The sequence below is a fragment of the Acyrthosiphon pisum genome, chromosome A2 (assembly GCF_005508785.2).
Source record: "Acyrthosiphon pisum isolate AL4f chromosome A2, pea_aphid_22Mar2018_4r6ur, whole genome shotgun sequence".
Lineage (NCBI taxonomy): Eukaryota > Metazoa > Arthropoda > Insecta > Hemiptera > Aphididae > Acyrthosiphon > Acyrthosiphon pisum.
In genome coordinates this window covers 99,465,952-99,479,703 of record NC_042495.1, presented here as the reverse complement: position 1 = coordinate 99,479,703, position 13,752 = coordinate 99,465,952, and the positions used below count along the sequence as shown (strand labels likewise).

At 28.4% G+C, this 13,752-nt stretch overlaps 1 protein-coding gene across 1 annotated transcript; it reads right to left on the bottom strand.

Annotated features, from left to right (window-relative positions):
• Positions 1–6,047: 6,047 nt before the first annotated feature.
• On the bottom strand, positions 6,048–13,088 carry LOC100164626 (glutathione S-transferase 1-1-like). Its single transcript, NM_001293340.1, is given in 5 exon segments — positions 6,048–6,404; positions 6,872–7,033; positions 11,049–11,208; positions 12,693–12,751; positions 12,879–13,088. Coding segments are annotated over 5 exon segments (669 nt in total). The 5' UTR covers positions 13,020–13,088; the 3' UTR covers positions 6,048–6,257.
• Positions 13,089–13,752: the final 664 nt, after the last annotated feature.

Here is a 13,752-nt window from a genome sequence, read left to right as displayed (position 1 = left end):
ATAATGTCCATCGGTTACCAAGGTCAACATGGTCACCATGGGTTTTGAAGTTATTATAATAATTATTATTGGTTGCCGGGCAACGATGTGCACGGGATCATTTGGTACAGAGATAGATTAGACCTCTTGGCAGAAGATAGTCTATTTTAAAAAGGGAGAGGACCAACCCGGGAGGCGCTCAAACGGGGATTTTGAGATTTCCGATGAAAATTTTTGTTTATAAATGGTTGCCGTGGGTTTTATAAAGCTATTATAATAATACTTGTTGGTTACCGGGAAAGGAAGCTCACGGGAAAATTTGGTACAGAGATAGATTAGACCTCTGGGCAGAATATATGCTAATTTAAAAAGGGAGATGACAACCCCGGGAGGTGCTCAGGCAGCAATTTTGAGAATTCCGATGGAAATGTTTGTTTATAAATGGTTGCCGTGGGTTTCTAAGCTATAATAATAATTATTATTATTAGTTGCCTTTGATTTAAGATTGTTGTTATGGTAACCGTTATATTATAAAAAAAAACATATTATTCATATAGCGTTGGTACTTTAAATGGGCAACGGAGTGCACGGGATCAGATAGTAATTTATTAATAAAGTAGATGGTACAATTAGCGACAAACACAATATTATAAAGATATTAATGTATTCGTTACGGGTACTTTAATGCTGTTACGACACAGAATCTCCAGTATTCGGTAAGATAATAATATTTAATTGGAAACCACGTGACACCATCAACACTCAAAATATAACTTCCACGAGTGCGTTATCTGCGGTGGAATAATAATAATATGTTTCTCACGGCGTCCGAGTGTTGTCTTTGTGTAAAATATCGTATTAATTATACGTTTGCAATGATTTAATGTTTGCGTCGTGTTTTTCCGGTTTAGCGAATCTTCGTTATTTAACGATGTAATTACGTAAAGTTTTTAAGCATTCAACAACGCTTGCAGAAGTACAATTAATGGTTAATAATTGCTCTATGATACAGAGGTAGAAGGTACGCATTACAATATAGTGTATTATAATATTGTCGGTTTGTTGTGTTTCATAAACATTTTTACGGCGCTGTTCCTGTTACGCCTGTTAATGTAATACAATACAAACGATCATTGTTGACGATATTATTATCCCTTTTCTTGTTTCTGTTCGTAAGTGATACACTTATATACCGCAGTAATATATTATTGTTATTTTATACAAGTTACAATAATTTACATCTGAACAATGATTACACTTACGGCTTATATACGATATAATGTACCCACGCGTGAATATACGAAAATAACTCGTGATGAATATTTTACAAAAATACCAACTCGGATATTTATTTTAGTCTAATAAGAAATTCAAATAAGCCATAATAGGATATTATTTTTTACATAAATATTTCGATTGATTATGTTGAAATAGGTGAAATTATATAATATTATGTTAACAAAAAAGCGACAGGAGGTTTGTTTCATAATATTTGATATAGGTAGGTACGTGGCTATTAAATATATTTAATATATTATTTATATACGAGGTAGGTACAACATATAAAAAAGAAATGGTGAGTAGGTATATTATACTATTATTCCAATACAATCATAATAGATTATCTTCGACATGTAAGTCGAATTTTTTGTAACACAGTGTGAAACGTTTAGGTGTGACCTTTAGATAAAAGTCAAAGGACGGTAAACCGGGTAGGCCGTAAAATTGGTTTAGGACACCCAATCCAATTATCCGTAAATACACGACCTTGGTAATCCTCGATTGACTGACCTATTTTTTATTTTTATTTTTATTTTTTGCCAGATTCGTTAAATTGAAAACCAAGTTAGTTTGCGAATCGTGAACTGTATAGAATAAATTTGTAAAAATGTAGAAATCGCCCGGCGCAGCAAAGAAGGTCGTATCTCTGTTTTCGAAAATTCTTTTTTCAATTTCTCATAACTGTTTTTGTGTAGTTCCCGCGAAACTGATAGTAGCATAAAACTATCAAAGACGTTCTATACAATCAAATGCAGTTACTACTGTCTTCGCGGGAACTACGTAAAAACAGTTATGACAAATTGAAAAAAAAAAATAAAAAATTGGAAAACAGAAATATGCAAAAAATACCTCGCCAAAAATAAATAACACTGTTATGTCGTTTTTGTCAATTATTTTCCATCGAACGGAAATTATTAAAACATATAACTTCAGCGCACAATGATGATACAAGCCGTCGTTGTTTACGATATACGATAATATTATGTATAACAAATAATTTTTATGTCTAGGGCCATAGCATTTTTGTCAGATATATTTTCATGCAATATTATAGTTTCCGTTCATTAGTTTCTTGGTTATTGTAAATGTATAGGTAGTTGTAAGCAAAATTCTAAAAAGTGTAAGGATATTTTGAATTTTGTCCAGTCGAAAAAATATGAATGTATGCACAAGATAATAATTATTGAACACGTTTTAATTTCGTTCTCCGAAATGGAACTGGTAAATTACTGATTATAATAATATTATCGCAAAGTTATATTATTATGTTATTCAACTATACATATTAATAATAATAAGCAGTACGTACACAACTGACGCACACAACTACAATATATATACATATAATATATTAATTTGGCATATTATTAGTATGTCTGTTGTGTTCATTAATATATCGTGACTTCTGTTGCCACGCTTACCAATAATACTGTTGAATATGTAAAAAAGTTTTATTTAAAGATGTGTTTTATTTACACGTGAACGTCATTATTTTCTATTTTTATATTAATATCTCGATTATTTTAACAGAAAATTCTGAACGACTGTCATGACTCATGAGGGTAGCCATTATAAAAAAAAAAAATGTTGAAAAATAATAAGTTTCAGTAGTATTAATTATATTTTTATTTGGGTCACCCAAATCATATTTTACGGTATTGTCTAGTAATAATTTAATCAGTGTTTCTATGGTAACCAATATTGCACTAACTTTCTTAAACTTTTATAAACTACGTATGGCTAATTGTTAAGTACTCGTTGTTTTTCATTCAACTTCATTCAAGTTTTATCAATTCAAAATAAAATGAACTCGGCAATTTCAAATTGTAAACGTTAATTAACGTTACCTTTTCACTAATTTAACCTTTTCATATAATTAACGAACACATTTTATTGATATTTATTATAACGGTGTTGACTTCGCACATAATGTTTGTTCGTAATATTGTGTGTGATGGTGATTATGATAGTTAGTTCTTTTACACTAGCTAATCCCAAATGCAAACGATATTTCTATTATTATTATTATTATATTATTATTATTATAATAAATACTTTAGATTATGATTGTAGCGACAAATCCATTGGTATCAAAGTAATGATTTTTTTTACATAAATGCCCCCAAAACACTTTTACGGATGACGGTGTATAGTGTAAAAGTACCCCTTTCATACCTAGCTCTTCGTGTATAACTTTTCTATATTATAATAAATACTGGAAATTCGACACGTCATATACAATAATGCTTTAAAAGTGGGCTTTTGAATTTTCCTGGTTGTTACAATTCCTTTACCGCATTTAGTATACACTTTATTCGCCCGTTCTGGCTTTCAACATCACGGTAAGTAGTACCATTGTTGGGATTATAAATAAATAAAAAAAAAAAAACAAAGGAAAATATATTAAGTACTGTACGGTGTTTTTGTCCTAATAGTCCACCGTAAGACCGTAGTCATATGAGACAATTATTTCTTTTTACCTGCACAAGAATCTAACTGATTTTGACCACTGTATTAATTATATATTATGTATGTGCTGCATCTATTTTATTTCTCCTCTAGACGTGTTTCCGCGTTTGCATTATGTCAATCGAAACACGTCGGATTCAACGAGGTAATATTTTAATTTAACATCTAAATCCTATTGGTTTTCCATCATCGTATTTCAGTAAATGACTAGTAAACTATACGTGTTTAATGTTTATATAGAACATAATATTGCATAGGAACTTTGTGTGCTCGTGTAGCCGTGTGCAGCGTGTCTCCTTGTGTACTAGTTTTTCGTTGAAAATAATAATAACAATTTTGACTTGACGCTGAAATTTCCGCCATGATCACCGCGTGCACTGAATTAAACTTATTTTAGTTATTTTATTATAATATAAGATTATCATTTCCCTCGGGGAATGCACGCAAATGCAACGTGTATAGCGAATCCGGGGCCCTGAGCTCTGGCCCTTGAAGGGGTTGTTGGTCGAGTTTGGTCTTGACAGATCCATCTCATAAAAATTACTTTTGTTAGCAGCAGCGGTAGTGGATCTAAAATGTTCTCATGGGGACTCCTTAGAAAATAATAATTCAATGAGCATTGGACAATATTGTTGACAGCTTCGTCCAACAATAACGACAAGCGAGTCAAGTAACATTTTTTATATTAATTTTTTTTTTTTATAACTGACTGGCCTGCTTCTTGAAGTACGTTACACTCTTAATTGAAAAATATGAATTTAAAAAAATATATTTTGTAGACCATTTTAGTAACAGATTATTTTTATATGCGTTGAAAAAACAAGTTTTAATAACGTTTTTATAATTTATAAATAACTGAATTATTCAAATACACAGACTGTATTATAATGTAATTAGTTAAGTAGTTATCGTCGATAGTATTAAGTGTATATATTTTTTTATGTGTCATTAAGGGTATAGTTTCCTCTATTCATATATAATTGTAGTCTTTACTAAAGGTGTCAAATAAAAGTCTAACACATTTTAATGACAATGTTCTTCAGATGGCACAGTATTATATAGGAATTGGTACTAAATAAAAATTCAAAGTCTAAAATTTAATATTTTTTAAAACATAAAATAATAAATTACAAACTAAATAGTGATACCTATAATGTACCTGCAAACACTTTTTATAATATGCCAGAAGTCTTGAATTTGATTATAAATTAATATATTATGTACCATAATATATTTATGGTACAAACACGAAACCTTGTAATATTGTAATATTTTCCGGTCCTCGGGTATTATCATTAAAGTTTTGGTTTGACCAGCATTGAAGAAACCCAAGCACACTGTGTGGATCGTGCAAAAGCATTTTTTTTATCTCTCAAGTGGGTAATAATAATATACCGCTTACCTCTACGCGCAATGGGCAGAAGGAGAGCAAAAAGCAGTGCATTAGTATTCCCAAATACGGCCATACCTACATACATAATATATCATTTTTCTCTTTCAAAAAATGTCTCTTTCTTTCTCTCTCTCTCTCTCACTCTCTCTCTCTCTCTCTCTCTCTCGGAGGAGGAGGAGAACAATGGTTGCGGTGACAAAGCGAAATGCCGAGTAAAAAATTCTAATTAAGTGAATGAAAATAATAATTTGACAGTGCCAATAGATGTTAGCAGAATATAATATAATTATACTTTAATAGATTATGGTTTTTATTTTTCGATTTACCACTGCAAGATAAATCGTTTGATTTTCTATATGGTTAAAAGAATACTTATGAACAATAACGTGCACCAATCTGAGCTTCGTACGAAATCATCTTTTTCGAAAATAGTTGTTTATCGTATTAATCGCTTAATAATAGCGCAAGGATCGCATACTATACATATATTATAATATAATATGTATTATTTAGTCAAATATATTAAAATATTTGCATTATTGTGAGTGACGCGTCAGACTAGCGCCAGCCTCTATAGTATTATTTTCATTTTGTTCTCTTTTATTGTTATAACATCGTGTTTACCGCGACGACACATTTGGTAAAAAAGCAATCTGTCTCATGAGTTGTGAAGTATTTTTTATCATCAACTACAACAATATAAACGTCAGTTTTAAACGACCATATCCAGCATATATACTTAGGTTTTTCGCTTCGTATTTATCGTATAGTATTCATGAATCATTTTTTCGTTTTTAAATTTGCGTGAAAATGTAAAATGTATGACGTAATGAACTCTAGTATTGCAGTGTATTAATTTGGTTTGGCGAAGTACAAATGTACGGCCCGGCCACTAGTACGATTTACTGAAATCAATAAAAATAAGTAAAGTGTAATAATTATTATTTATTAAAAGGTATTTTATTTGCCTACGGGTGTACGAGTAATCGACGGAAAAATTGTCACACTAAGATATTATGTTTAAAGTTTGAATTCTTTCAATCTGCATCTTTAAAAACATTATTATTAATAATTTACACGACTTAATATTAAACAAACTGTGTGTGAATGAATGATTCAATTTTTGGATACACTTTTAATTATTTTTCAATTTTGAAAACAGATAATCTTTAAATTCTACCGTTCCTTTGTGATTGGCTTCGTTGTATCCGGGTAAAGTTGTCTGTGCGGCCTTAAACCATCTCAATATGTTAGGATAATTGGTCAGTTCATATCCCACAATCTACAAAAATAATAATTATTTTTATAAAATATAATATGTGCTTATTATATTAACAAAGTTTCATATAACAATTGTATATAAAAAAAAAAAAAAAAAACGTTTTAAGTAAATTCAATTAAAATGTATGCTTTACATTTTTTTTCACTACACACTAATATTAATATGCACACATCTAAACACTTTACCAAATTTTTATTCAGACCATTCTGGGGGTTCAGCATCCATTTTACTGAATTTATGTAAAAAATAAATATGTATACAATTTAAATACTCAGTCTAACGACGTCTGACTTTAAAATGCAAACGACGTTTACGTATTTCAACGAAAAATATGTTGCCTAGTGGCTTTATGTTCAATTAATATATGCAAATTAATTTATAATACAGTTCCCAACAGAATAATGTATGTAAAAACGATTAAACATTTTTTATTTTTTTTTAAGACGACAATACAATTTTTAATTTACCTCCAAACTTGATATAGTTACTACTACGACGATATCGGCGAGGGTAACTTCTGGCCCGGCCACCCACTTGGTTTTTGCCAAATACGTATCGAGTATTTCCAAGGCGGCTTTCAATTTTGGTAAGGCAGCAGTTCCAAAGTGTCCGGTCATGAACACTGGGCTCTAAAGAATACAATTTAAAAGTATATTATTTTATTTGTAATGTTACGTTTGCCTATAAACTATTGTAAACATGAAATAAATATAAAACAGTCAACTCTCGGTAACTCGGACATTGATACCTATTAATTCTCGAATACATACAATTATTTTCATTTAAACGCCATGACACCTATTATAGGTTTTTGATACCTCGACATTTTTAGAATTTCCCCTCCCCTTCCCTTCTTGAACTTCGAGTAACCGAGCGTCGACTGAACTTACCTGCAATTAAACTATTTATAATAATAATAATAATAATAATAATAATGTTAATATTTATTCAAGAACTCACAACATGCAATTAAAATAACCATCAGCAATCATAATAATTATGAACAAATTTTTCTTAATACGAATTTACTTGAAAGAAATATAATTATTTCCAACAGCTGACACATTAATTTGAACTATTTTATGGGTTAATAAGATTATCAAGTCACATAGTTTATAATAATAATATGAAGCGATTTGCATGCAGCATGCTCGTAACTTTAATTCGTTGCATTCAACTGATTTTCATCCATACAAAATCAGAATGGATAATTTTTTTTCCGGAATTTTTTCCTTTAACAGCATTTAACATCATGAGTGCGCTATTTGCGTATTAAATAGTATATTTTATTCATATTATTCTCATAAAATGTAATGCTCGTCTGACTTTATAATCTCTATGTATATTATCTCAATAATGATGAACGATGTAATGAAATAAATTAAACGATTAACAGAATAACGGTTTCACTCGCAAGTTATACTTTTTGAAGTGATTCGTGTAATTGTAACACGAATATGAATTAAAGGCCTGACGAGAATCAAAGGTTTAAAACTTTGTACGTAGACTATTTATGAAATACTGAATTATGGAAAATTATATTTACTCTAACCATAACAAAAATGTTGTCCACCACAATCAACTCTATTTAAAAAATAAATCAGATACTAATCAGTAAAATTAAAGATAACTTTCTCAGATCATCTGGTATATTTAATTATTGTCTTTAAGAAATATTGTTTAAAAGTTGATGAAAATTTGATGTCAAACGCTTGACTTGACGTTTTTTTTTTTATGAAAATTACGAGAATATTTTTATAATATTATAATTTATAACTCAAATACAAGAGCATTATCTTTATATAATGATATGATTTTAACTTTGGAGTAAAAAAAAAAGTTTTAATCTGAACTTTAAAAAATAGACGTGAGATGTGGGAAGCGTCTTTTAAAATTCATGTTGCGTATTGTCGATGGTTATGGAATTTAAATTACTAGCACGTTTTTCTTAGTGGGCTTCTATTGTAGGTACTATCAAAACACCAAATTTAAATTTATCTTAAATATAGTAAATCTTATAATATCTTGATAAAATAATGATGAAAAAACCTGACATAACCAAATTAACTTTATTAATAACATTTGAAATATAAATAACATATACTTATTACTTTCGTAATAACATATTTATTTTATCATTCAAGCTCACATCGATTATAATCAAAAAATGTATAATACATTTTACTTTTTATATTAATTGACTTGTTCTGAAACAATATCATATTTGATAACAGTATTATAATTTTGTCATTTGATGATTTAAAATTAAAATGAATATGAATAACCGTAGTCAAGCGTCATTAAAATGTTATAAGACCCGTTTTGGTAAAAGTTTGGTTAAGAAACCTGAGTAATTTTATGAACCACTTACACAAGTAAAACTACACATACGAATATAGAACATAATGTTTTTGCTCTTTTAATTATTTATTGTTAAAAAAGATTATGGATATGCCTTTTTTGGGGGTATTATGTAGGTAGAGGTTCACAGATAAAAAAATTCTTTGGATTGATTATATCACGGGAAATAAATATAAAGTACAAAATAGTATTTAATTTTGATATTTAATTTTAGAAGTAATCGCAATGGCTTAAATTCGACAAAAATGAAGGACCTATACCTTTTTGAGAAACTGTTAAAACGTTGTTTGAAATTACATATCCAATGAAACGAGTTCTTTTGTATTACATAATATTTCGAAGTTCAGTTCAAGAGGACTGCTTCTCCTTAACAATGTATTGTACTAATAGCTATAAGAAATGTTGAACACAAAGTATTAAGTTATATGGAGCAAATGCATGTATATTATATTTGGAGACGCTAAAATGTATAACACCAACATGTGCGATATTCTGATATGTCTATATACAATATATATTATAATATAATTGCGTACCTATTTACTTTATTAATTTTTTATTGTTAGGACAAGTCAAATTAAGAATTATCAAGAATATTGTGTAAGTCAATCGAATAATTATAAATATAAATTAATAATTATAAATCGTTATAATTATTTTACCCAAAATAAAATACAATATTCTATAATGGTTTTCAATTATCATAATATGACAATAATAATATAATGATGTCATCAACATTTTTCATAAGAATAATCATAATAGTAATTTTATTGGTTATTAAGATTATTATGTTGCGATTGAAAGTATACCTAAGTATACCAATAGATTTATTGATAGGAGTATTTTTAGTTAGCGTGCTTGGTGAATCACTATGTTTATTGTATTCATGGTACCAGTGTATTGGTACATAGTATTTTGAGTAAAAATATTAAATTAATAAGAAGTTAAAATAAAAAGTAATATACTTAATATTTTATATAGCTGTCATTTGAGTAGGTATTATATTTTATTGAAAATAATAATCTTTGTGGAATATAAAAAAACAGAGTAATAATTACTTCAACTGATAGTTGAAGCAATAACATATAAATAATTTATAAAATATTATCTTGTTAAAATATTAGCATCGTAGTAATTAATATTATAGTTTATTTACTGAAAAATTGCTCCAGAACGGTTTTTTGTGTTTTGATTTTATTATTTTAATTTAAATATTGTTAAATATAATAATATCCATGATAGTGTTCCACCATATCACAAATTTACTTTAGCTAAGTGATCGTGTAATAACATTATGTGGAGATCTGTTTGTGTGTAACGCTTTATTAAAGTAGTCTTTTGTGCAGGAGTCAAATCTAATAAGTAAAATTGCCTTAAATCATTAATTACATTTAGTTACCTACTCAACTAAAAGCTATTTTATTCCTTATCGTTTACAGACTTTGGTTTTGATTATATTATGCACTATAGGTACGTATAAACCTCAGTCGTCTACTCGCTAAATTCTTATTTGTAAGTTTATAAGTGAGTTTTTTGCACAGTACTTAAATTATAAGTCAGTTTATATAATTGTCAGTTCTTTATAATATATATTATAAAGAACTGACAATTGGAAAACATAAATTATAATACAAACGTATGTACAACTGATTTGGTATACATCAAATCATTTAAACTTTAAATTTTTAGATTTCTTATAAATAAAGTATACAGACAGTTTTTAAAATAAACATACGAGATGAATATAAGGATAAGTAGTCAGGTGTTTTGAGCGAAGAAAAATTGGTGTAACTCCACATGCTATGAATGATACTCAGATTGGATTTCATGTGATAGGATTTTTTACGGTGAATGTTGCTAGATACATTAAACTCATTATTATTTATTTATTATTAATTAACGCCTGTAAAATAAATATTTTATTTTGGCTATACATTTTACGTTTTTTTTACTTTGTGTCAGTCAAAGTACACATTTAAATGTTAAATATGTACATCGTGTAAATCAGAATCGTATAGTAAATATAATAGTCAAATTTAATGTATTCTATGGACATTATTATTATCATAGTTTAAAGTTTGATAGTAATACGATCAATTATGTGAACATTAAAACAAATTGAAATTACTTGACCTTACAAGAAAATATTGTATTTTTCTTTGGTTGAATAAATGTTATAAGCGACTTTATATTATATTATAAAAAACAGAACCCATGGAAATGATATATTTTTATTATGAACTATTGTGTTGTTGTAATGGAATAAATACGAATACTTACGAAATAATCGGATGCTCTTCTGTACAGAGATCCCAAATCAAAATCAATGCGGTGATCAATCGCCGCTCTTTTCTGTAAGTCTTTTGGGTAGAGCTGCTCCTTGGAATAAGGCCCAGTGGCAGAACCGTATTTCTCTACGAGATACTTGCAGATCGCTCGGCTAAAATAATTGTTTAACAACTATTTAAGAATACACAATTTAACAATGGGTCGGTTGGATTATTTTGCTGACTTTTAATAATTGAAACGTTTTTGAGGTAATAATATGACGTATAATAGGTACACCTATTTACTATAAATTATATAAATAATTAGTCGAAAAAAAAATGTTTCATAAAATGTAAAAGGGTATACCTATATTATTTTATAATTCACGTATACATTGCATTATAATATTTAATAGACAGTAAAGTGAACGAAAGTGTTATTTTAAGTGTATTGTTTTGTTTTTAAGCGTCTTTTTTTATAACTATAAGTCAAATATTTTAACAGTAAAAAAATATTCGTGTAGGTTGATACTTTAAGGACTTTCATATACATAAAATAAGTATAATATATTAAATTATCTACAGAGTTAGAAGTGATAAAATATTTTAAAAAAACATTAAAAATTTACCATTTACCATTTGATAATGTTTAAGTTACGATAGTATGTGTATTGTACCTATATGACGTATTTTATGGGTAGGTACTAATTTGTATTTAATTTAACGAACTGCTCACTTATTGTGACATTTTATGATGTATGCAATAAAAACAAATAATACTGTTTTATATGTAGTACTTACTCTAAAATTGTATGTTAGGTAGTTGATTAGTAAAATAGTTAAAATTTTATAAAGTTTAACTTCATGTATTAAGAAAACCTTTTTTTTATATAGGTAACATAATATAATACAATTTAATGAAAATATCTAAAGATTATTGAACACCTGTTATAAAGTAATCTATTATTAGTGGGAAGTTAAATAATTGTAATACCTACATTGTAAGTTGAAATTCTCTTACAAATCCAATAATTGTCGAATAACTAAATATTGTCTTTGAATTTACTAATACAGCCAATATGACTAATCCATCTGTGGCTGATAAAGAACATGGTTTATTTTTTTAATATGGTTCAAATTACTTTAATTTTTTTCCTTATATCTCCAAGAAGAATCTCTGAAACTTTCGTTACGATCAGTCGAGTGGTATTTTAGTTTATAAGCCACAGAAATAAGGCCTTTTGGCTACTTTCATATAACGTACAATAAATGTAACATTATTTTTTTTATTTAAAACAAAAATTCCATAGCGAAACATAACGGGGAGTCAAAATGGTATTTCTGTAACCAATGTCAACCTCGTAATAAGATAATACTAAAATTATTCGATTTTCGTGAGTCAAAACGAATTTCATGTATGAGCCTATATAGGAGTTGAACAAAGAATCTTAAAACACCCTCCGTGTCTCAGGGAATGTATAGTTGATATGATATTTATTGAAATCGGTCCTAGCTTCTGAGATTAACATACTCCTCGAAAATACAAATTCTTCAGGTTTATAATATTTGAATAGAATGATATTATATTATTATTATACATTTATACTTATAATAACGAATTCCGTAAAAGACGTTCGTGTCAATCGTGTTCACTCACCTTTCGCTCAAAACGAAACCGTTGTCGACGATGGTCGGAATCGTATGCTGAGGGGTCAACTGTAACATAATCGAACAAAAAACGGTGGTTGAAAAAAAAAATTGTCAAACGCACACGGCTGCCGATCGAGGTAATCGGTATAATATTATTATAAGTAAGTAATAATAACTAAGTAGGTATAATAACTTGTTTGTATTCTGGTTTTTGCGTGTCTCCTTTACTCGGTATCGTCTCAATAGGATTGAGTTTGACTTTCAAAATGTAGGCCACCAACTCCACAGTCCTGCACGGTGGACTCCACGAAGCGTAGTAGAAATCGATGGTCATTTCGAAGTTTTCGTAACCGCGGTTTAGATGAGATAGTCAAACGAAGAAGAGCTGCGTGTCAATAAAGTCGCTGTAGACGTCTACGCCAAAGTGTTATATATATATATAGGTAGGCTAAAGGTGAATATTTTTTCATGCTTTTTTTTTGTTGTTGTCTTATCACGCGATGTATTATGTAATAATGACTATTGCGGTTCCGTTTGTTGTATAATGATGTCAAATAAGCGTAAAGAAATAAATTACATAATCTGAATATAACGTCATTTTTATCCCGCGTCATATGGCATGTTATGGTACCTAAATAATACTTTTTTTATCGCCGAAAAATATTTATGTCGAAGAAAAAATAGTACCATTAGAATCAGTGTAATTCGTTCGAAATAATTTATTGAGAAGATATTAAAACTTGACATAAATATTAGTGATGCAAAACGATATCGATATATTTTTTATTCTATAATGATATCAAACAATTTTTTCGACATCGATGTTATGAAGTACATCGATATTTATATAAATACATTCAAATTTAAATATTTTTGATTGCAAATGCGTTTCACAATTTAATTAGATATACTGTATATACTACTTTTGTGTATGATATATACCTAGTAAATAAAAGTTGCCAAATGTTATTGAATATCGTTCAAATATTATTGTTATGGCGTACATTATATTTTTTATTTAATTTTTTATCGTGTAGGCATAATACAAAATAATAAATTTATAAAAA